Source organism: Musca autumnalis, unplaced genomic scaffold (assembly GCF_047663935.1).
Source record: "Musca autumnalis isolate F117 unplaced genomic scaffold, ASM4766393v1 scaffold_4, whole genome shotgun sequence".
NCBI classification, from domain to species: Eukaryota; Metazoa; Arthropoda; class Insecta; order Diptera; family Muscidae; genus Musca; species Musca autumnalis.
The window spans coordinates 141,924,234-141,951,118 of NW_027411977.1; the positions used below are offsets into that span (position 1 = coordinate 141,924,234).

General features: G+C 36.0%; 1 protein-coding gene across 1 annotated transcript in view; it reads left to right on the forward strand.

Moving 5' to 3' along the window:
* Nucleotides 1–825: 825 nt before the first annotated feature.
* cue (Low-density lipoprotein receptor repeat domain-containing protein cueball) overlaps nucleotides 826–26,885 on the forward strand; it is a 51,553-nt gene continuing 25,493 nt past the window's right edge. Inside the window, exon 1 of the mRNA XM_073985984.1 lies at nucleotides 826–1,418. Within this exon, the coding sequence (XP_073842085.1) occupies nucleotides 1,346–1,418 (73 nt within the window). The 5' untranslated portion in view covers nucleotides 826–1,345. The remainder of the gene's footprint in view (nucleotides 1,419–26,885) is intronic.

Sequence of the window (26,885 nt, forward strand, 5' to 3'; positions counted from 1 at the left end):
ATCCAAGCGCATCTGATTTTGCTTCATCATCCCCTAAAGGTTTTTTATGTTGCCTTCCCATCACTAGTTCAGCTTTCGACATGGACTCCAACTGCACTCCACTCAATTAAAAGTTTTCGTCTCGTGAATTACCGCAAACACGTTCGCAACTTGAGTTTTTATTTATTTTATAACAACTTCTTAGAAATGTATACACTCTCACTTATTTTTAGAATACATGATTTCGCCAGCTGCGGGTAGGGATCAACCAACTGTTTTTTTTTTTTGTAGGGATCTCTAAAGCAACTGCTTATAAATTGTATCCAACGGAGTGCATTTTTCATAACTCCGTGTGGACTGCATGGAAGGATGTTGTGAAATCATAACTCCACATGCACAACTTCCAAAATTTTTTGCTGGGATTGATTAAACGCGACTTGTTAAGAATGTTAACTAAAGTATTTATTTACAAAATCGTTAAGTTAATCATTTAATTTAATACTAATTTAAAGTAAAAATATGTTTACTAACTCCAATAGCCATTTAATGTTTATTTTAATTAAAAATATATTTAAATATAACTAAATATTACCATTTTAATTTTTGACGATTTTGTAAAATAGATTTTAATTTTAAAAATCGTCATTTTGACGATTTTCAATAAAAATAATCTGGCAGCCTGTATGATTGTGCCATGGCTGACATTCAATCTATGTTACTATCAGAACATAGATTGAATGTCAGCCATGGCACAATCATACAGGTACACGTATCAGCCCAGCTGATGTACTGCAAGCTGTCAAAACTGTTGTAATTGAAAACGCAAAATTGAAAAAGAAAAATTGTAAATTTTTGATGAATTTTTGTTATAACGCCTTTATTAATACCTGTCTAAAAAAATTTTGTTGAAAAAATTGTGTGAATTGCTTTATTTTTGGAAAACATTTTGACATTTCACAGTACTGAACTGGTTTTTGTTGTAGTTGTTGGCTGATGCATCTACCTGGTAATTGTGCCGTGCATGTCAGTTTTCATCTCTCTCGCAATGTCAATTCAGTTCGCGAATAACATTTAAGTTGGTTGGTCGTTTTTTGCGTTAAAATAAGAACAGACTAGAAGCAAGTTATACCATCCATTTAACCAACTGTTAACGTGTGCTTCTGCAAAATATAAACAAAACGGGAATAATTAAAAGCATTCGGTTGCAAATTGAAGGAAAAAAGAAATAGAAGAATACACATAGATGAGAATATAATATGCTGATAATATTTTAGAGTGCAACATAATCAAAGAAGAAATAAAGTGAATTAATTTTTATTTTTCGGGGGGCTCTAATTAGACACGATAACAAAAAAGTGTATGGAAAATGTGGAAACAATTCATTATGCTGATATTTTTAATGGCACTTTGTGGCGTAGCGCTTGCAGATGGCATGTGGGGTAAGTTAAATTTTTGGTTTTTCTTTTTGCCAATGTACGAATGACAGACGATAAAAAATCGTTTTCTCCCCTCACACGTATTATACAATCGCTTGTTGTTTTCAATCGAATTGCAAAGCAACGAAACAAGAACTTTTTTGGTGGCTGTTAAATAATTCATTTATATATTCCACATTGCGATCAAATTCTGATTACAGAGAAGATTTCAAATACCACTGTAATGTTGAGAAAACGTGCAAAAATATATTTCTCCTCAACCCGTTTCTATTTGCATTTTCCTATTTATCTCCTATTTGTATATTCCCTCCGGTTCCGTTGCGTGAATGTGGTATTTGTTGATTTGTGCGTTGATTTAGAATACTTATTTCTATAAACAGCGTATTCAGTCAGTCCATTTCTAAAGAAAAAAAAAAAACAAAATATGCTTTGATTCCTACTTACTTGCTTTTAATTTAATCCTACATCTAAACACCTTTCTAGGTATATGAAAATGAAAGATAACAATAAGTTATGTAACAGTATCTTCAAAAAGTATTTATAAAAATGCAAGTCAATATTATCGCATAAACAATAAATGCCATTCATGTTCATAATTCCATGAAATGCCAATTGAAATATAACATTTATATTGATTTTAACATGTTCTTATATTTCAATCTGAAATATTATAGGTGTTTCCACACTACCATACCATTTAAAATTTTATGTTTGAATGCAAACTTTGCTAAAAAACTTTTCCTTAGGTAAATAGAGCTGGCTGTTCGCTCTGATCATGATAATATCTTCCATACTTACGGATATATGGATCGGTGACACCTAATAAAATTCGGAACAATTCCAGATCGCAATGCTCCACATTGATCGTTATGATCGGTGCCCAGTTTTCAGCCGGTATAAGTGGACAGATTAAAAAAACGTAAACATTTCTAAAAGTAATATTCTTTAAAGTTGTCTTTTTACTGTGGATTCAAAAGATCCCAAATCAAGCCACGTTTGTTTGAGATTGTTTTTGTTTTGGGTGACATTCTTCAAAATAGCTATTGATATTGCTGTTTTCGTGGCATAATAAATAAAATTCATTTAAAATTTTATATGTACAAATGAGACACTCATGTCCAATAGTTTTCCCCGGGAAAGCTATATATCGTTGTGAGAGTTCGATCCGAGAGTTGCCCCTAAACGAGACATAAGTCATTATATTAATATTTTGTATATTTTTGCTTATTTTGGAGCTATTGCATAGCAATTTTGATTTAATTATATTTTTATATCATCACCATGTTTTACTCCATTTGTATTAACAATTTCCTTTTTGTCCATATCATTTAAATGACACACCTATTTTTTATCAAAAAAAATTTTCTCAGATATTTCGGGGGCTTATTTAGTCATATTAAGTACCCATATAGTTTATTTTAGAGTACACCTATAAATTGACAATATCTTTCCGTCATTGATTTATACAAATTTCGAAAGAATCTTGACATTGTGGTGTCACAATTCCTGTCGATGGGATCAATATAAATGGTCTATAAATATTCAATAGAAAATACGTGTATCTTATCAATAGAATGTCTAAGACCAGAAAATGTTTTATTTCCACATATGTATGTACATATGTGTGATTGAATGAGTAATTCATGTTTTTATTTAAATATCTGAAAGAAAACAATTTCTAAAAAAACTTTAGTCTCTAAAGTGAAAATAAACTCTTTTTTATGTTTACCCACTCTGAAAATTGACTTTGGATACATTTACTAATGCAATTGAGAATGGCTGATGACGGCGAATGCATTAAATATTCTTTATTTTAAATCAAACTTACCTTAATGTATGCCTAATCCGGTCTTTTATTATTCAACTTGAAGTAAACATTGGGTGTACTAGCGTGTGCCGGCGACTTTTTCATTGAATTTAAATAAGGGAATAATAAAGAAATAAAAAATAAATTAAATACATATATGAACCCAGAAACTATTTGAAACGCTAAGGTAATTTTTTAATGGATATTCTGTATTATTCTCCTTCATTTGCTTTTTATTTTGTGTCCTGCTTTCTGTGTGCACCACCAGTGGGTACGTGATTTATACGAGTTGGGATATTCATGCATTTTTGAAGAAAATGCTTCAGTTTACGTATAGAATGATCTTTGTTCTATGAAGGGAGCAAAATCTACCAGTTATATTCTCCTTTGGTCTTAAGTCAGGTTTAAGGTCTAATCGCCGATCACCTTTTTTGTTGATGTTGTGGCAGAATTTTATATGTATGTATGTTCGCTTTTCTGGTTAATCTGGTTCTGCGTCTATCTCCAGTTCTAGGAATGTGGAGTTATTGAAGTTAGTTCAGTAGGTTAGGTAGCGCAGTTGAATAGGTGTAGTGTGTCGTGCGGGCATGCTGGGCAGTTGTTTTGCATCTATAGGAATTGAGATGGCTTCACCATCCCGAGCGTAGTTGACCCAAAACTACACTGATTTGTCGTTTCAGCTGACGCTCCTCAGTTGCGATAGAAGGGGGATGTTCACCGAGGACCGCATTCACACGATAGCTGATTATGGCATCTGCGACCCAGCAAAATGTTCGATGCCAATCATGGGTTCAAGTGAAGTTTTAACTGGCATGTCATCTTTTTAGCATTTTCATCGATGAATTTTATATTAGCGTGCAATCCAAAAGATGCTATACATTTTAGGATCCAAAGCATGTTATTTACACCAATGCTTTGACATGTCATTTTCACCAATGCTTTGGCATGTCATTTCCAACAATGCATTGGCATGCCATTTTCACCAACCCTTTGCAATGACATTATCATTAGGACGAGAGGTTTAACAACGTTGGTTGTGATTTCGAGTCTCCGACAACATCAAGCCTATTGTAAATATTTAATCTTATATATTTAGAAAAATGTGAATAAATAAAAACACAAAATTCATCTCTATTGGATCGATGGAATGGGTTCAAATGCTGATGGAAAGATCGGATCTTTCACGACTTCCTTTGCATGGGTTCAAATGCTGATGAAAATATCGGATCTTTCACGACTTCCTTTTTGCATTGGTTCAAATGCAAATGAAAAGATCTGATCTTTCACGACTTCGGTTGAACCAATGCAAAAGATGCCATGAAATCACGTCATCACATGGAACCCCTTCTTTCAAATTTTGCTGGGGAGTGCATCCGTATGAATTCTATCTTTATTTATTTCTAGATCATGAAGATCCCTCCTGATATGGGCCTCTGAAATTTCGCAAATTTCCTTGTTTAAAGGCCGGCTACTTGGAAAAAATGTACAAAATAAAAAAATTGTTTCCGTTATAAACAACGCAATTTTTTAACTTCAATGGCCGATATTTAGCGAAGTATGGACTTTCCCCAAAGAACATTATATTTTTGTAATCAGGACATTATATTTTTGTAATCAGGAGTTTCTTGTCAAAAAACTGGTTATTATTAAATTAAATAGTTAAAATTTTATAGCATATATATTTATTGTTATTAATCTTCACAGAACAAAAAATACAAAAAACATAATTTTTATTCGAGTAGCTATGGCATAAAGAAGAAAATATTGGTTGTACCGATGATATTTTTGAAAATTCTATATTAATTTTTACCTATTTCGCCTTTCAAAAAACAGGTTATTATTAAATTAAATACTTAAAATTTTATAGCATATATATTCATTGTTATTAAACTTCACAAAACAAAAAAAAAAAAAAAATACAAAAACATAACTTTTATTCGAGTATCTATGGCATAAAGAAGAAAATATTGGTTGTACCGATGATATTTTTGAAAATTCTATATTAATTCTTACCTATTTTATAATATGTTGATAATATACATATGAGTAGTTATGATGTAAAGGAGGCAAATTATAATCAATGCAATAATTTTTTTTTTTTAATTTTTATGTATAGTTTGTAAGAACAATAATGTTTAATATCCCAGCAAAATGTTCGATGACAGATCATGAGTTGAATCATAGGTGCAAGTGACTTGTCATAGGTGCAAATTTAGGTGAATCACCGATGAAATTTACAAGGGAGTGACACCTGATTTCACCTGTTCATTGTCATGGCATTTTGCACCAGTTCATTGTCATGACATTTTGCACCAGTTCATTGTCATGGCATTTTGCACCAGTTCATTGTCACGGCATCTTGCACCAGTTCATTGTCATAGCATCTTGCACCGGTTCATTGTCATGGCTTCTTGCACCAGTTCATTGTCATGGCTTCTTGCACCAGTTCATCGTCATGACTTCTTGCACCAATGCTTTGGATCCGGATTTTTGCCAATCAGAAATAAAATTCGCAATACAATTATGTAATTTGTTGAATTAATAAGAATACAATGCGCAGATGATTTGTATCGCCAGATGTTATTTTTCTTTATTTTGTATGTAATTTTCAAAATTATATATTATATTAATCTGCAATATCATATTTATCTCTTCCGATGGCTGCAAGATACTTCTTTCAACTTGGGGGTTCCGTTTTTCCAATATTCGATAAATTATGTGTCAATCTCTGAACCAAGCTCATCGTTTGGGAAATCTAGTATAAATTTGAATTCTGTTATTTTATTTCAAAAGAAAAAGCTTATCCTGTAATAGTTACCACGTTATGGTCTCTTTTATACTTATTTTACCGATCTCCTACTTTGCTTCTCTCACTTTGCATGCCATGCTTGTGATATCGTGATCTTTCCATTGGAGTTTTGTTCCCTCGGGTCGCATAACGTCAAATGGCTCGTATTCATATGCCGGTGGCATCTTTATCCATCCTGTTAACATGGCCCAACCAACCCAATAATTGCAGCTCGATATGTTTTACTATATCGGTGTTGGTCGGCTGGGGAAGCTCGTGGTTTATAGACCGGGTCTTTTTCATACTTCTTTTTAATATCCACAAAACGAAACAGGTTTCCAAACACAAAATATATTTTTCTTTTGTTTTATATCAATTTACATTGTATTTTTAATTAAAATATATAAATTTTGCCAATATCGACCACTTTCATCTGACTTTTATTTTCATTTTAACAATTACTTTTGCAAGTACACAATTATTCGGGTATATGAGTATTTGATAATTTATTGTGCGGTTACTTATCAATTTATTTGAACTCATGATAATATTGTGACAAAGATCGGATCTTTCACGACTTCAATTGCACTCATGAAAATTCGATGAAAAAGATCGGATCTTTCATGACTTCGATTGCACTCATGAAAATTCGATGAAAAAGATCGGACCTTTCACGACTTCAATTGCACTCATGAAAATTCGATGAAAAAGATGGGATCTTTCACGACTCCTTTCGCACTCATGCAAAAGAACCAGTGAAATCATGATTTCACATGGAATCACTTCCATTTAATTTTGCTGGGATTTTATTTATAGAGTAGCTATGAAGTAAGGTGGAATCTTTGTAATTATATCTGAATTGGCCATTGAATTATCCATATGGCTTCGATTGCAAAGTAATGAAAAATAAATAAATAAAATAAAAGATCTACCCTAGGCACAAAATTCAGATTTTTTCCACCAGCTTCAATTTGTTCGCAACTCTGATCTCACTTCTGCCGTCCACGTGGTGAACAGAGTGACCGTTGATTTAGTAGCGGATATTTGCATATTCCTCGGGTGGAAAAGGCGGCAAGATCTGTCAAATTGTAGTTCAGTCTTTCACAAATGACATCAGTAGTGCGATACTCTAACACATTTTGTGAGTTACCGACAAAAATTGGGAAAATTAAAATTTTTTATATATTTTTCAGTAAGTTAGTGACCAAAAGAAAGTAGTCCTAAAGTTCTACCGATCATTCATAATTCTGTGTTTTAATTTTAGCGATATTTGTCGGTAACTCACAAAATGCATTAGAGAATCATCCGCATACGTTACAATCTCAATACTGCCTGGAGGGGGAGGAATACAAGAGAGGTAGAGGTTAAACAGCCCGCCAACCCAGCCTCAAAACTATGCTTCTACGTAGGTTTCATGCTACTACAACAACAAAGCTCATAGCTAATCCCTTCGCCTCTGCTGGGAAGTTTGGTCTTACTTTGGGTATTCGATCAGCAGGTATACATACATATGTCGAGTGGCTGCAGCAGTGATGATGTCTCGGAATGTCCTTGCTGCTAGTCGAACATAAACCGAAACCGGTAGCCTAATTTAGTGGGCGTGGTCTATTCTATTCGGTTTTTCTTTTTCATATGCAAGAAATATTCGATCATTCAGCTCAACTCTAACAAGAAATTAATTATAATTAATATTGAAAATGATCTTCGTCCATTCTAAAGATATCCTACCTACGTCGTTTTCCAGCTTCGAAGAGTATTGGTAATTCAAAGTCATTTAAGTTATTTTATTTCTGGATACATGCTCCTTGCCAACTGGAATAGTCTTGAACAATTAGCATCTGGAAACAGGTTAATTTTCGACTAATAAACCATTTATTTTGGTAGGTTTCCTTTATATTAACGAGTGACACAGTGGTGTATTTGCGAACGGTTTGTTTCTGGGTTCAAATCCCTGAAAAAATAAATATATGACAAGATAAACAAATTTAACATATTGCCGCTGTATTTTATTCCATAGTTCATGTCAATAACCAAAATACTTTTATTTATTTGCAATTGAAAAAATGTGCGGACAATTTGACTATAATAACAATAATTTCGGGACACTCTTAGAATTGTATATTCAAATTGTTATTGAGATCGTGTGTGTACAACGAGCCAATGCGTAAAATGTACATTTATGTAAATTCTCAATGCCTAAAATCAACGAAATAAATGCATATAAATGTCAGATTGTATGATTAAGAGTAAATTAGGAAAAACTACTACCCGCTATCAAGATGAACTAGTTCGGTGCGGAAACCGTAACTTGTTCCAGTTTAGACCACTCACAGTGCAATCAACTGCAAACTTTTAAATGTTGATGTCCTAGGAAGTAGACAATTGTCTCTCCATGCATTACCCGTAAATGGTGCTGTATTAGTTTCAAGTATATTGTATCGTTTTAAATAAGATTTAATATTTGCAACTGCCACCCTTTCGTTTACTTGGGGATAAAAAGGTGTCAATTGGTTGCCTTTTCATTACTTAGGGGTAAATTTTGTGCTAATACCTCTTAGAACTACATAGTTCTGGACTAATTAAATTGGGACAACTGAAAATTTCTTTGCTAGCGGGTATGCGCAACTCGAAAGCAATCAAACACAAATTAAATTATAGAAAAGCTATCGCAACATTCTGAGCGACGTGTTTGAATGATAAAACAGACAACGTATAGAATATAGATTTATTTATACAATATAGAGATTTATAAAATGTTCATAATTATTTATTATACAAAATTTATGGTCGATGTTGGATCTTCATCCAAATCAAGTTTAGAAGTCATCGTATTAATTTTGCATACACTTTTATACCAACGGGTCGATAAAGCATATTCTGCTGCTTGTTTTTTTCAATTCCTTCTCGATTGGCAGGTGTGCAAAGGTAGTAAGTAGATAAAATATTTATACCAGTAGCGACCCGACCATACATAGATTATAAATTGAGAACATTTTAAATTCAATGAAGTAAACAAAACAAAAAAGTAAACAAAACAATACATCTAGCTTTCTAAATTTTTTCGTTTTTTTGTTTTTGTTTTTAAATTTTGAGTGAACATTCGCGGCACTGCTGAATACGAGAGCTTATGAATGAAGTGCAGCTTTCTGATCCATTAGTTTTGTTTATTTTGAAATATTTATTTTGGAATTTTGTGTCTCTATGTACATATGTTTTGTGAACACATATAGTAAGACACAGCAAAATGCCGTATCACGCTCTTCTTATTGTCTTATCATCGCATACTCCCATCCATCCACCATCCTATTCAGGTTAATGAGAACTGGCCAAGTTAGACATATAAAACCAAAAGAAATCCACATGAAAGGCGAGAAGAGAAAAAGAAAACCTCTACTTTTTACGACAGCGTTTGCAAAACAAAATACATTAGCATTACCTTTTTGCCGGGCAATACGTCGCTATACGACGTGACCAAGCAGATATCAGAAATGGCGTTGACGTTCAATGTCCACAAATGTGTGAGTGGTTTTGTGTCAAAACAGTATGAATGTTGCTACCGAACTCCATTTATTTTGTAAACATTTTTAGCATCGGTATCAGATTAGCAAAAAAAATCTGATGTCTTCTAATTATAAAAATGCCTATTCTATATTTTTAATATTTGATTGCATTAAAATGTTGATACTCCTTTCGAAGATATTGTATAAGATTAAAAAGAGGTGCATAATAACTCACGTTAGCTTTAGTTTGAGAACAATTTCAAATTAACTTAATTTGTTCAAATTTATTTAAGACCTTACCGACCAGATATGATTTTTATACCCTTCACCACACCTGGTAAGGGGTCTGTGTGCATTTGTGTGTAACGTGCATAGGGAAACGAGATAGACTCATAGTTCCTTTTAGGAATATACATAGAATCACTTTGTGATGAATTTTGGAATGTGTGACTAAATTAGGTTTAGAAATAAATGTGTTAAATTATATCGAAATCGGTTGAGATTTAGATATAGCTTCAATATATATTTTTTAACGGTTACACTTTTTTTGCTGCATCAAACACGTTATGTGCGACTGAATTCGGTGTATAAATAAATGTGCCAAATAATATTGAAATCGGTTCAGATTTGGATTTAGCTCCCATAAATATTTTCGGGCAAATCGTGATGAAATTTGGAATGTGTGACGGAATTTGGTCTAGAAATAAATGACAAATGATAAAATCGAAAACTAATCACATTTGAATTTGATACACCAAACACCCTATATCCGTCTAATTTGACGAAATTTGGTCAAGAAATAAATGTGCCAAATTATATCGAAATCGGTTCAGATTTGAATAGGGTAAGTGCACCAGTAGTCGGCACTTTAAGGATTCTCGTATCTTCAGCCGTATGTCATTCCGAGTCTAAGGGCCTGTTCATGTATGTCGATAAGAAAATGAATGCGCAAGAAAAACTACCAAATTTGAGTGTGTTTTTCAAATTTGTTTTTTGTTTTGAAGGAAAAGCAAAGGCAATAATATTTCAAAAACTAAAGTTTGGGTGTCTTTCATGCGCACACATTTTCGTTTCGAAATACATAAACTGGGGGTTAATATCCAATCAAATTAAATTTAAGTTGTTATGATTCGTTATTTTGTGTAGTTTTAGATTATATAAACAATTTTTTTGATTTTTTCTGCTCAACATGCAAAAAATACAATTTTAGTGAAATACTGCTTTTTCACCAGTAGTCGGCACCATTCCCCAATAGTCGGCATGATATGATCGAGTAGTCGGCATGTTATATTTAAATAAAGAAAAAATGCATACTTTACATTTTTTCTTAAATATTTGAAAGAACTATAGCCTAAGCATTAGTTATTTATACATTTCTAGTTTATTTGTATACATTTGTATTGATTTTACTTCAAAAAATAAGGGAATTTAAACATATTGTTTAAATAAATTAGTTCGTACCAGTAGTCGGCATCTATTACCCAGTTGTCGGCACCCCACAACGTACGTACTTCAAATCATGGCTAATATTGCTTAAAATCGCTAAAGTTCCTTTCAAATTGAAACTATTTTTTATTAATTAGCCTTTAAAGTATTTCTTTAATATTTTTTATAATTTTTAGCTAAAAGTAATCGATAAAAATCAATGTTTATAACCCCATGCCGACTTCAGGCAAATTTTATATTTTTTTGTCCCTAAAGTCGGCATCAGCAAAAATTGCACAATTATAAATATTTTTTAAAAATTTCTTTTTCTGAAGTGTTCTTTTAACTGTTCTCTACCTATATAACAAAAATGTTGTGGAAAATTTCTTCAATATTAATAATTACCGAGCTTATAAGGTTAACATCTCCACAATTTTTTTCTTAAGAAACATGCATTTTCGGTTGTGGTGAAAAACACTCACTGACAAAAACTTAAATTTCGATATAATAATTGGTCCTAGCTCAATGAAATTTTATATAAAGTTAGCTGACAATATTGTTGAAGAATTTTTAAGATTATTTTCCTATTTTGTTTTCTTAATTTTTAGTTATTTGAGTTCAAATTCAAATGGTGCCGACTACTGGTACATGCCGACATTAGGTGCACTTACCCTATAGCTCCAATATACATATTCACAGTGATGTAGGGTATCACAGAGTCAGCCCCGACTTTGATCCTTTCCTCACTGTTTTTTTTATTTAATTTTAACACTGCCGTTTAAATTGCACTGTATTTCTCTGAAGCACAATGTGAGTTGGAACAAGATACTTTCAATTCGATAACATGTAAAAATGTCTACTATTTGAGCAGGTTCGAAATGCGTCAGCAGTTCTTTTTTTAATTTAATGGAATCGTAAGCAAAAATCCCACTTTGAATGATATTTGCATTATAAATAACAAAGCTTTTAAAGATACCAAGTGTACAAATGTTCCAATCTAACACAGGCCAACAAACAGTTACAGTGTTCCTCAAATGTTAACAAGCTACAAATATGCAACCATGCCCATTTTTTGTTTTCAAAGAAATAACTACATATTTTAATAAAATTCAAAGTTATGCCATTTTTACAATACAGTCGATTCTACACTATTTAAATGGAAACAATTCAGAACTTTTGTTGCGATGTTTCAATAAGGAAACGTTTGCTTAACGTTTTTAATAATTACTAATTATTTCCAATTGGAAATAATTCAGATTGGATCAAAATCCGATCCAATTTTGACAATTTTTTAGGATTCGTTTTTTTTAGTCACAACAATGGACTGTTACTGTTGGACCATAAATGCGGCTTTAAAAGAATTTTCGTAAAAAAATACAATGGAAACAAAGATCGCCCGAGTGGCACGGGTTAGGTTAACGTTAACCACAAAATTTAATATAAATAGGGTTTTTGGATCAGGGGTAAGGAGTTCATTTTTTTTTTTTTTTTGGTCAGTCTAATTAATGTGCACATATCCGTGTATCAGCAAGCAAACATATGTATATTAGGGCTATAACCAAAAAATAAATTGAAATAGAATTAGAATTTATAAACAATTTCGATTTTGTTAACAACCGTCGGATATTGTATTGCATTTAATCGTCATTAACCCAATAAATTACAAAACACTTTTACGCATCAATGATTTCTTAGCCTTAAAATAATTACCAACCACAACCAAACGGTAAAGCTTGAGGAGGTCAACGAATACATTCATGAATATACCCCGAAGACTATAATGGCCAACCTCAAAACAAGTTCATTAATATCCGAATAAAAAAAAAATAAAACACACAAAAACATTTTGAACTTTCAAAATCCCATTTAAAAAAACATCAAAAAACAAGTATAACAACATTTATATAAATTGCAAATAGAAATTTTATTTTTCTGTATGTATTTGTTTCCCAATACATAATTCGCTATTTTCACAGGAGCAATATATGGAACAGTGGGATATTTACCACTGTCACATAAGAGTACAATTTTCAATTACTCTTATGTATACGTTACTGTAGGTTAGGTTAGGTTAAAGGACGCGCAGCTGTCGTGTTGGACAGCCACTCCACTCGGAGACCTTATGGTCCATTGTGTTCATCCTATAGTAAGGGTAGGAGAAAAGAAAAGAAATAATAGCATATCGAGTTTAGAAGTAGGAAAAAGGAATAATTAAGTAAGTAAGAGAATAGTTGCGAATGATTAAGTAAGTGCTACGGATTGAGAGATTATTTGTAAAGAGAGAGTGAGAGCGAGTAAGGAGGTTTGCCGTATTAAGATGCTGTAGTTTGTTCGTGTTGAAGCCACTTCAGACCCTTGGCGAGAAGAAGCAGTGTTGTCGGCTCGGCTTGGCAGAATGTTGTCAGAGATGATAACGTATGTTCACCCATTGTTTGAATTCTCCTGGTCCTGAGCATTGGACAACGGCATAATAAGTGCTCAATCGTCTCTGTTTCTTCTTCGTCTTCGCATAATCTGCAGTAGTCCGTGGGGTCATCTCTATCCCATTTGCAGGTCATTGATCTTATCCTGCAGTGTCCCGTGATAACTCCAATCATTAGTTTTAGATCGGGTTTTCTCATAGAGAGTAGAGAAGTGGTCTTCCTTTTGGAGAGGTTGGGCCAGATTGCCTTTGATACCTTGCAGCCAGGTTCGTTATTCCAGATCTGACCAGCCTTCTCCCTGTATGTTTGTTCTAGGAGCCGCATGAAGTGACACAGGGGTGGCCTGATTGAGTTGTCGATTTCGATGTCGTTTGACTCAGATCCGCGACGTGCCAGTTCATCCGCCTTTTCATTTCCCTCGATGTCGCAATGCCCCGGGACCCAGCACAAGTTAACGATTGATCGTAGGGCCTCCAAAGCTTTCCTGCAGTGCAAGACCGCAGCAGATTTGATTGAATGGGATCTAAGTGATTTTAGGGCCGCTTGGCTATCCACATAGATAGTCACCGGTCCGGCTATATCCCCTTCCATGTTTTTAATCAATTCTGCTGCTTTCGTGACCGCAAAGATTTCGGCTTGGAAGACGCTACAATTTTCGCTTAGCTTGTACGAGATCCGTAAGTTGAGGGTATCGCTGTGGACGCCCGCTCCTGTTCCCTTTTCCATCTTGGATCCGTCGGTATAAATCTCTATACCGGGTAGAGGTAGGGAGTTGTGGGTCCAGGCTTCTCTGTCAGGTATCCGAACTTCAATGTCGTCGAAGTGCAATTGTGGTGATATATAGTCACTGATTACCTCCAAACCCACCGATAGTCCAGATTGTCGTAAGATAGCAGCATGGCCGTAGTCGAAGTTACGCCATGAATTTAACTCCTTGAGTCGGAGAGCACTCTTTGCTGCCAACTCCTGTACCACGAGATTCATCGGATGAAGATCCAGTAATACATTGAGAGCAGCCTGTGGAGTGCTTTTCATGGCACCGGTAATTAAGAGAGATGCCGCTCTTTGAACGACATTAATCTTACGGAGAAGGGATGTCTTACTCAAAGCATTCCACCATACCAATGAACCATAAGTCAGAATGGGGCGAACTATGGCCGTAAAAATCCAGTGTATGACCTGTGGTTTCAAACCCCAACTCTTACCAATAGAGTTCTTGCAAGAATAAAGTGCTATAAGTCCTCTCTTGGCACGTTCCTCGACATTCCTTTTCCACGTTAGTTGGTGGTCCAGGATAATGCCAAGGTACTTGGCCTCTAGGGAGAGCTTTAGGGCCACTCCATCCAGCGTTGGTAGGGTGAATGGTTTGACTTTTCTCTTGTTCGTAAATAGAACCAGCTCTGTCTTAGATGGGTTCACCCCAAGTCCATTGTTGTGTGCCCATCTTGATAATTTGTCCAGAGCTCCTTGCATGAGTTCCGATAGCGTTTGTGGGAACTTCCCGGTGATCATTATGACCACGTCATCAGCATAAGCTACAGTCTTTATACGTAGTTGGTCAAACTCCTTAAGTATTTCGTTAATCACCAGGAGCCACAGCAGTGGTGATAATACGCCTCCTTGTGGTGTGCCCCTGGTGACAGACTTCCGAATGGAGGTCTCACCGATATTTGAATTGATTATCCTGCCGCTAAGCATTCCATCGATCCAATTGATCAGTGTAGTGGAAACACCTAAGTTCAAGAGTGAATTGTGGATGGATTCGAGTTTGACGTTATTAAAGGCGCCTTCTATATCTAGAAACGCTGCTAACGTATAGTTTGAGCCCATCATATTCCTCTCGATTAAACCAACGACTTCATTAAGTGCAGTCTCCACCGATCTGCCTTTGATGTAGGCGTGTTGGGCAGGACTAATAACACTGTTTTCAAGTTTGGACCTTATTCCTAGGTCAAGCAATCTTTCTAACGTTTTCAGTAGAAAGGAAGATAGGCTGATTGGTCTGTAGTCTTTGGGAAGCGTGTGACTTGACTTCCCCGCTTTGGGGATGTATGTCACCGTGAATGTCCATTAAGATAAATTCGTATTTAATTAGCGAAGACACAAACCTCTGTAGCGGAGACACAAACCGCTCTGTTAACGCTTTTGGCTAACAGCGCGTCAGCAGAGCACTGTTAATGTTAACAGAACTACTCAAAAAAGGGTTTCTTTTTAAAAAATATTTTTTAGGGTCTTTTAGGAAAATTCTGCCGGGACAAAATGGGTACCATTGGAAAGCTTATCGAAAGGGCTATCCTCTGCGCTACTAAAATCTTTAAAAAATATTGCCCGATATCGCGATTTTAAGTGTTTTCGGGATAAACCCTGTAACAAGGATAATTATTTTAACCGCAGATCCTTTATGGAAAATTCTGCCGGGACAAGATGGGTACCATTGGAAAGCTTAGCGAAAGGGGTATATCCTGCGCTACTAAAATCTTTAAAAAATATTGCCCGATGTCGCGATTTTAAGTGTTTTCGGGATAAACGCTGTTATAAGGATAATTATTTTGATATGAAGGATAAAAGGGAAAATTCTGCCGGGACAAGATGGGTACCATTGGAAAGCTTATCGAAAGAGCTATCCCCTGCGCTGGTAAAATATTTAAAAAATATTGCCCGATATCGCGATTTTAAGTGTTTTCGGGATAAACCCTGTTATAAGGATAATTATTTTAACCACAGATCCTTTAAGGAAAATTCTGCCGGGACAAGAAGGGTACCATTGGAAAGCTTATCGAAAGAGCTGTTCCCTGCGCTGGTAAAATATTTAAAAAATATTGCCCGATGTCGCGGTTTTAAGTGTTTTTGGGATAAACCCTGTTATAAGGATAATTATTTTAACCACAGATCCTTTAAGGAAAATTCTGCCGGGACAAGATGGGTACCATTGGAAAGATTATCGAAAGAGCTATGCCTTGCTCTACTAAAATCTTTAAAAAATATTGCCCGATGACGCGATTTTAAGTGTTTTCGGGATAAACGCTGTTATAAGGATAATTATTTTGATATGAAGGATATAAGGGAAAATTCTGCCGGGACAAGATGGGTACCATTGGAAAGCTTATCGAAAGAGCTATCCCCTGCGCTTGTAAAATATTTAAAAAATATTGCCCGATGTCGCGATTTTAAGTGTTTTTGGGATAAAACCTGTTATAAGGATAATTATTTTGATATAAAGGATATAAGGGAAAATTCTGCCGGGACAAGATGGGTACCATTGGAAAGCTTATCGAAAGAGCTATCCCCTGCGCTGGTAAAATCTTTAAAAAATATTGCCCGATGTCGCGATTTTAACTGTTTTCGTGATAAACCCTGTTATAAGGATAATTATTTTAATATAAAGGATATAAGGGAAAATTCTGCCGGGACAAGATGGGAACCATTGGAAAGCTTATCGAAAGGGCTATCCCCTGCGCTGGTAAAATATTTAAAAAATATTGCCCGATGTCGCGATTTTAAGTGTTTTCGGGATAAACCCTGTTATAAGGATAATTATTTTAACCACAGATCCTTTAAGGAAAATTCTGCCGGGACAAGATGGGTACCATTGGAAAGCCTATCCTCTGCGCTACTAAAATCTTTAAAAAATATTGCCCGATATCGCGATTTTAAGTGTTTTCGGGATAAACCCTGTAACAAGGATAATTATTTTAACCGCAGATCCTTTATGGAAAATTCTGCCGGGACAAGATGGGTACCATTGGAAAGCTTAGCGAAAGGGGTATATCCTGCGCTACTAAAATCTTTAAAAAATATTGCCCGATGTCGCGATTTTAAGTGTTTTCGGGATAAACGCTGTTATAAGGATAATTATTTTGATATGAAGGATATAAGGGAAAATTCTGCCGGGACAAGATGGGTACCATTGGAAAGCTTATCGAAAGAGCTATCCCCTGCGCTGGTAAAATATTTAAAAAATATTGCCCGATGTCGCGATTTTAAGTGTTTTCGGGATAAACCCTGTTATAAGGATAATTATTTTAACCACAGATCCTTTAAGGAAAATTCTGCCGGGACAAGATGGGAACCATTGGAGATTGAGATTCAGTTGGCAACCCTATGCCTGAGTAGAGGTGTTTTATTAAGCGCAGCTGATCTTTTTGTTTATATCGCTGTTTACGTTTGTTACAACTGAAATTGCTGAAATATTGTTGTTAACAATATAGAAATATAATTGTTTTATATTGAATTTTGCTGAGATACTATATTTTTCGGATTGAATTGTGATTGCTGTGTGTTGCATAAGCTTGCGGTGTTGCTGTTGTTGCATTGTAGCTGTTTTTCTTTTGGCTTCAGACATCTTTTTTTGCTTTTCTGTTGTTTTCTGTTTGGGTGCTTTTGACATGCCGACTAAATGCAAAATTTGCAACCAATCTGTCTCCAGGACACTAGCCAGTGTTTCATGCAGGGCTTGTAATTGCTGCATCCATGCTTCTTGCGCAAATATTGAAGAGAAGAATCTATCAGTTTTAAAGACTGTCAAATCTTTTGTGTATATCTGTGCTGTGTGTGAGCCTGATCTTAACAATGGAAAAACTGATGGTGTCATTGAAAAGATTAACAGTTTGACGACAAAACTCGACAACTTCATGCTTAATTATCAGTCTGAGCAAGATCGCCTTAAAGATATTCTTAGTGATATCAAGAAAGAAGTGAGTTCTTGTGTTGCTGAGATGAAGTCTGATATGAAGCAATGTAATGAGAATGTTCGCCGTCTTGAAGATTCTACTATAAAAAAATTTGTTGCCCTGGAAAAAGAAGACAATATTATTCATAGACGGATGAATCGTTCTGATATTCTTATAGGCGGCCTGCCTGAGGGTTTGGATGATTTGGAGGCGCCGGTGATTGCCTTGGGATCCTTTTATAACGTGCCAGTTACCAGTATGGACATTAACCACGTATGTTATATCAATCATAAGAAGCAGATTCTGGTCAAATTTAATAAGGTGGCTAAACGTGATAATATTATGAAGGAGTATTTTAAAACGAGAAATCTTCGCATTTCTGATATTCTGGTTGGTCAAGGTGGTGATCTAAGTAACCGGGTATACCTTAACGATCACTTTTCTCCTGCGGCGGCACATTTGAATTTTGTGTGTAAAAAACTTCGCCATCTGAAAGTGATTAAGAAATTTAAAATCCTAAATTCTGACCGGCTTAAAGCTTGGCTTGTGTTTTCTGATGACAGAGAGGACACTTACAATATCAGTCAGTGTGAGGCGCTGCTTGGTGGTGTAGAAGGAGGCAGAAACTGAGTTTATCTCTTTTTTTATATACTTTAATATTGTTAATTTCTCTTTTATTTTTTTTTTTTTAACGTAACAATATGATCTCATTTTGCAGTATTTGATCAGCTGTGTTAGAGTTGTGAATATTGTGTATTTATGAATTTTGTAAATTTTAAAAATATCTTTTCTTATTCTTATAAATGGTTCCCCACCATAACTACGCCAATTACTTTTGATGTCTTTTGATGCAAATTTTGGGCCAGTGGCAAGCAACAATGTTTATATTAGATCTGTTTTAGGATCATGTAGTAACAAGTTCAATATTGCACACATAAACTGTCGTAGTATAAAACCATCCACTAATTCCGTAAAGTTTTGTGAACTTAGATCCATTTTATCAGGATCTGGTTTAGATATTATTGGTATCTCCGAAACATGGTTGAAACCTAATATTTCTACTCGTATGGTAAATGTGCCTGGGTATAAGTTTGTTAGGAGTGATCGCATTAGCTCTAGAGGTGGTGGTGTTGGAGCATACATTGCGAATGGCATTTCTTATAAAGTTGTCTTTAAATCGTTTGTTTTAGGAAAATGTGAATCGCTCTTTATTGAAATTATGGCTGGCGATGTTAAGGTCTTGTTTGGGGTAGTTTATTTGCCTCCTCCAGGTGACTTTATGGCCTTTGAAGATAAGCATACTAACTTACTGTTGGAATATTCTAAAATAATAATAGTGGGTGATTTTAACTTGAATATGTTCGATCTTCAAAAAGCCGTGTCTGTGCGATCATCTTGCTTCCGTTTGAACTTGACAGTTTTGCATAATTCCAAGCCTACTCACTATGATGCTTCACATCACTCGTCATCGTTAATTGATTTTATGTTAATTAGTGATTTTTCTATGGTTCACTTGTCAGATCAAGTCATTTGTCCTTCTATATCCGACCACTCGCTCATTTTTGCCTCATGTAATATTGCCGTTAACACATTTTGTGACTTTATTGAGTATCGTGATTATGTGAATATTGACTGGCCCGGATTTTTTTCATATTTATCAAATTTTAATATTGATATAGTGAACGTCTCTGATATAGACATTAAGTGTTCTATACTATCAAATCTTATTACTCGGTTGTTTGACTTTGTTCCTGTAGTGCGCAGAAGAATACGTACTGATGAGAAATGGATAAATGCGAATCATATAACTCTTGCTCAGTCGCTTCGTGATTTGGCTTTTAGGACATACCAGTGTAACAAAACTAATGCTAATTGGAAAGTGTTCTGTAAATATCGTAATAAAGCAAAGTCCGTCATTCGGCGAGAGCGTCGGAACTTTTATTCTAAAAAGTTTAGAGCTATGGGTTCAACTGCCTTATGGCGCTTTATAAGGACGTCAGGTTGTATGGGTGGAGAAGATGTGATTTCTGATATCGATGTTAATGTTTTAAATAATTCATTTCAATGTAGGAATTCACAAATGCTTAATATTGATCTCCAATTTCTCGATGTGCCTGACAATGGGTTTTCTTTTCATTGTGTTGATGTTGATGACGTTATATTGGCTCTCGGTAGGATTAAATCGAAATCTATCGGAATTGATGGTATACCAGTGGATTTTTTGAAATTGATTTTTCCATATATTTCGTATGGTGTTTTAGATTTAATTAATTCTATTTTAACATCTTCTTCTTTCCCCCTTATGTGGAAGAAGGCCCGAATTGTTCCAATACCTAAGGTAAATGTAGTTCATGGTCCTGAAGATCTCAGGCCCATATCTATTCTCCCTGTTTTGTCGAAGGTGTGCGAACATGTCATGAAGAACCAGATACTTTTGCATGTGGATAGATACATATATAATGGTCAATTTGCATTCCGTAAAAATCACAACACGACTGGTTTGCTACTTTACTTAACTGACATGGTGCGGCATAATGCAAATCGGAATAGTAATACTGTAGTTATATCACTGGATTTGACTAAGGCCTTTGATTCTATTTCGCATCCAATACTAATAAGAAAACTAATGAATGAATTCAGTTTTTCAGCGACAGCATGCAAACTCATCCTATCTTATCTATCTGGCAGGTCTCAGTTTGTTGTTTATAAAGGCAACTCTTCAGAAACTACTTTACTTACGTGTGGTGTACCACAGGGCTCTGTATTGGGGCCGTTACTTTTTATCCTATATGTTAATAGCCTCACGGAGTGTTGTCGTGGTGTCGACTGTACCCCACTTTTATTTGCTGATGATGTGTTTCTTGTATTTTCGGACTCTTATGCAAGTCCTGTTACTTTTGAAAGTGAAATAAATAACTGTCTTACACGTTTTAAACAATGGTCTACAGACAACTTTTTGACTTTCAATCCCTCCAAAACAAAAGCTATTAACTTCGGCTGTCGTGATTATAATCCAAATATTTATCTAGATGGTAATCTAATTAGTTTTGTAAACTGCCATAAAATATTGGGTGTTTTGGTAGACAACAAACTTTCATTTGAAATGCATGTTGATTCAATTCAAAGAAAAGTGTTTTCTGTGATTCGTAGACTTTACTCGACTAATTTATTTCTTCCGTCATGGGTTAAAAGACGTATGGCCTATGCTCTTCTGATGCCTCAAGTTAATTATGGATTAGAACTTGTGTCTGGTACGATTAATGCAATTTTTTTAAGATATAAGCAGATAGTTAATTCTATTGTTCGTTTTACCTATGGTATTAGAACTCGTGAACATATCTCTGATTATGTCGTGAGTTTTCTGGGATCTAGTTTTGAGCAATATGTTTCTCTTAGAATTGTGTGTTCTTTTCATAAGATTATTAAGGAGGGTGTGCCTGCTTTTTTAGCTAATATGTTTAGTTTTTCTATTTTTAGGAGGAATACGCAGATAACTATACCTAGGATAAACAATGCTACCTTTGAAAACTCATTTGTCATACGCGTTGCTAGATTGTGGAACTATCTACCTATTGAATTGAAGGTATTTTCTCAATCTAATAATGCTTTTAGGTTAAAACTTTTGCACCATTTTCGGAATCCTAATAATAATCACACATTATGATCCCGTTATCATATCGATTTCCTGTAGTTTGTAGTCTTTACTTACTGTTATGATGCTGGCATGCAATATCTCATAGAGATACTTGCATTTTAGTTAATTGCTATGTTTGATTTATGGAGATTGGTTTTGGACATACTACTGTCGACAGTTTTGTAACTTGCTTATTGTTGCTTGTTATGGTCTTCCATTCCTTATGATTTTTGTAGTTTTGGTTGGGGAGCCATTTATTACTGTTTTTATTGAGATTTGCTCTTAATTATTATAAGTTTCTACTTAGGTTGTAAAAATTTTTGTTAATACTATTTATTGGCCTTGGAGGCTTTAGTATTAAAAATGAATTGAAGAAATAAATAAATAAATAAATAAACCCTGTTATAAGGATAATTATTTTAATATAAAGGATATAAGGGAAAATTCTGCCGGGACAAGATGGGAACCATTGGAAAGCTTATCGAAAGGGCTATCCCCTGCGCTGGTAAAATATTTAGCTCTTTGGATAAGCTTTCCAATGGTACCCATCTTGTCCCGGCAGAATTTTCCCTTATATCCTTCATATCAAAATAATTATCCTTATAACAGCGTTTATCCCGAAAACACTTAAAATCGCGACATCGGGCAATATTTTTTAAAGATTTTAGTAGAGCAGGGGATAGCTCTTTCGATAAGCTTTCCAATGGTACCCATCTTGTCCCGGCAGAATTTTCCTTAAAGGATCTGTGGTTAAAATAATTATCCTTATAACAGAGTTTATCCCGAAAACACTTAAAATCGCGACATCGGGCAATATTTTTTAAATATTTTACCAGCGCAGGGGATAGCCCTTTCGATAAGCTTTCCAATGGTTCCCATCTTGTCCCGGCAGAATTTTCCCTTATATCCTTTATATCAAAATAATTATCCTTATAACAGGTTTTATCCCAAAAACACTTAAAATCGCGACATCGGGCAATATTTTTTAAATATTTTACAAGCGCAGGGGATAGCTCTTTCGATAAGCTTTCCAATGGTACCCATCTTGTCCCGGCAGAATTTTCCCTTATATCCTTCATATCAAAATAATTATCCTTATAACAGCGTTTATCCCGAAAACACTTAAAATCGCGACATCGGGCAATATTTTTTAAAGATTTTAGTAGAGCAGGGGATAGCTCTTTCGATAAGCTTTCCAATGGTACCCATCTTGTCCCGGCAGAATTTTCCTTAAAGGATCTGTGGTTGAAATAATTATCCTTATAACAGAGTTTATCCCGAAAACACTTAAAATCGCGACATCGGGCAATATTTTTTAAATATTTTACCAGCGCAGGGGATAGCCCTTTCGATAAGCTTTCCAATGGTTCCCATCTTGTCCCGGCAGAATTTTCCCTTATATCCTTTATATTAAAATAATTATCCTTATAACAGGGTTTATCCCGAAAACACTTAAAATCGCGACATCGGGCAATATTTTTTAAATATTTTACCAGCGCAGGGGATAGCCCTTTCGATAAGCTTTCCAATGGTTCCCATCTTGTCCCGGCAGAATTTTCCCTTATATCCTTCATATCAAAATAATTATCCTTATAACAGCGTTTATCCCGAAAACACTTAAAATCGCGACATCGGGCAATATTTTTTAAAGATTTTAGTAGAGCAGGGGATAGCTCTTTCGATAAGCTTTCCAATGGTACCCATCTTGTCCCGGCAGAATTTTCCTTAAAGGATCTGTGGTTAAAATAATTATCCTTATAACAGGGTTTATCCCGAAAACACTTAAAATCGCGACATCGGGCAATATTTTTTAAATATTTTACCAGCGCAGGGGATAGCCCTTTCGATAAGCTTTCCAATGGTTCCCATCTTGTCCCGGCAGAATTTTCCCTTATATCCTTTATATTAAAATAATTATCCTTATAACAGGGTTTATCACGAAAACAGTTAAAATCGCGACATCGGGCAATATTTTTTAAAGATTTTACCAGCGCAGGGGATAGCTCTTTCGATAAGCTTTCCAGTGGTACCCATCTTGTCCCGGCAGAATTTTCCCTTATATCCTTTATATCAAAATAATTATCCTTATAACAGGTTTTATCCCAAAAACACTTAAAATCGCGACATCGGGCAATATTTTTTAAATATTTTACAAGCGCAGGGGATAGCTCTTTCGATAAGCTTTCCAATGGTACCCATCTTGTCCCGGCAGAATTTTCCCTTATATCCTTCATATCAAAATAATTATCCTTATAACAGCGTTTATCCCGAAAACACTTAAAATCGCGACATCGGGCAATATTTTTTAAAGATTTTAGTAGAGCAGGGCATAGCTCTTTCGATAATCTTTCCAATGGTACCCATCTTGTCCCGGCAGAATTTTCCTTAAAGGATCTGTGGTTAAAATAATTATCCTTATAACAGGGTTTATCCCAAAAACACTTAAAACCGCGACATCGGGCAATATTTTTTAAATATTTTACCAGCGCAGGGAACAGCTCTTTCGATAAGCTTTCCAATGGTACCCTTCTTGTCCCGGCAGAATTTTCCTTAAAGGATCTGTGGTTAAAATAATTATCCTTATAACAGGGTTTATCCCGAAAACACTTAAAATCGCGACATCGGGCAATATTTTTTAAATATTTTACCAGCGCAGGGGATAGCTCTTTCGATAAGCTTTCCAATGGTACCCATCTTGTCCCGGCAGAATTTTCCCTTTTATCCTTCATATCAAAATAATTATCCTTATAACAGCGTTTATCCCGAAAACACTTAAAATCGCGACATCGGGCAATATTTTTTAAAGATTTAGTAGCGCAGGATATACCCCTTTCGCTAAGCTTTCCAATGGTACCCATCTTGTCCCGGCAGAATTTTCCATAAAGGATCTGCGGTTAAAATAATTATCCTTGTTACAGGGTTTATCCCGAAAACACTTAAAATCGCGATATCGGGCAATATTTTTTAAAGATTTTAGTAGCGCAGAGGATAGCCCTTTCGATAAGCTTTCCAATGGTACCCATTTTGTCCCGGCAGAATTTTCCTAAAAGACCCTAAAAAATATTTTTTAAAAAGAAACCCTTTTTGAGTAGTTCTGTTAACATTAACAGTGCTCTGCTGACGCGCTGTTAGCCAAAAGCGTTAACAGAGCGGTTTGTGTATCCGCTACAGAGGTTTGTGTCTTCGCTAATTAAATACGAATTTATCTTAATGGACATTCACCGTGACCTCCCTCCACAGATCCGGTGTGAACGATAGACGTAGACAGGCCCTATAAATATGATCCAGGTGTGGTATCAACACCTCCAATGCATTTTGTAGCATAGCAGGGAAGATACTATCTGGACCAGGTGATTTAAAAGGCTTAAAAGTGTTTATCGCCCAAGCTATCTTTGTGTGACTTATGATCTCCTCGATGACACTCACTTCCCCTGTGGCTTGGTCGCACATTGGTGGATCGGCTGAGCGGTCTGGTGCATCCATGCAGTTGGGAAAGTGGGTTTTGGCCAGGAGATCCAGAGTTTCTAGACCGGAGTTAGTCCATGTGCCATCATCCCGCTTGATACTGCCGATGGATTTAGGGTCCTTCGACAGTATTCTACGAAACCTGGCTACATCCTTTACTCCCTCTATAGACTCGCTAAAGCAGACCCAAGATCTGCGTTTAGCCTTCTTTATTTCGCTGTTGTACTTATTGAAAGATACCTTGTAGTTCTCCCAATCTGTGGACAACTTCGTTTTGTTGGCTTTATTGTAGAGCCTTCTGCTAATCTTCCTGAGATTAGCCAGATCTTTCGACCACCAGACCGGTTGACATCTTCTGCCTGGGTAAGTGAGTGGGCAGGAGGTCTCATAGCTGTCCACCAAAACCTCTGTCACGTGATTCACTGCACTATTAACCTCTGTGGCTGTTTGGGGGTATCGTGATACTCCCAGCTTGGAGCTTACTAGTTCATTGAATTTGTTCCAGTCGGTTTTCCGTGGATTTCTAAATGGTGGCTGTCGAATGCCATTAACAGAGACTTGGAAGAATATCTTCCGATGATCCGAAAAGGAGCATTCTTCCGATACCCTCCAGTCACTGATAATAGATTCGTCTTTATTAGTGAGGGTTATGTCTATAACCTCCCCCCTGATTCTATTTTGAAAAGTGTATTCATTTCCCCTGTTGCATATTCTGAGATTATATTTTAAGATAAAATCGAATACGGACTCACCTCTGGCATTTGTGTCTCTGCTGCCCCAGTGGAAATGGTGAGCATTGGCATCACATCCTAGGATGATGAGGCAAGTGCTACCCATCTCTTTGACAAGCTTCTCCACGTCATTACCCGGTGGGTCAGGGCTCTCGAATGGCATGTAAATGGACGAGAATATGGTGGCTCCATGGGAGCTGCATTCCATCCTTACAGCCGTAATATCGCCTCCGCTGAAATTAGAGAGGAATATTAGTTTAAGACTCTTCTTAGCAACTACACAGGTTCTTACCTTGTCCCCGTTGGATGTGGCGAAGGTGGTGTAGTTGCTATCGTTTAACCCAGCAACCTTATTCTTGTATAAATAAGGCTCCTGGATTAAGACGATGTCAACTTCAGACTTCTTGAGGGCTAGAAGAAGTTCAGCAGCAGCCGCTTTGCAGTGATGCAGATTAATCTGCATTATGCGAAGCGGCTGCTGCCTCCGTTCCTCCACTACTTTCGTCCTAGGCGGAATCTGATCCATCCTAGACCAAAGTGTAGTTTGCCCTCACGAGTCCTTAAGTACTCTTGCCCCTGAGTGTCTATTGACACCCTGATGGCAACACCTCCATTTTCCGGATTGTGGCTGACCAGATTCCATGTGCTGGTCCGGAGATTGGGGTTTTGTCTGCCGAGTATGGTCAGTATGCGCGCGGGATCCACAGGTGGAGGTGGCACCCAAGCTGACAACACTCTTCTGAAAGGGACCTCATTGACCCCAACGACTGCCAATTGACATCCCTCCCAGAGTTCGCCAAGACCCTCTATCGTGGAAGTGAGGAAATCCAGAGATTCCCTATTTTCACAACAGATGACCCTAACGCCTCTGTATGGAGCGGCACTGCCAAATTGGGTGTGTTTAGGAGGTTCCCCTTCTCCTGCGAACACGATGTCACGCAGACGAGTTTCGATAAGTAGCCATCGATCCTCTCTGATTATCCAATCAGGGTCAGATTTATCGATGACCGCTGCTCGCAACTCATCC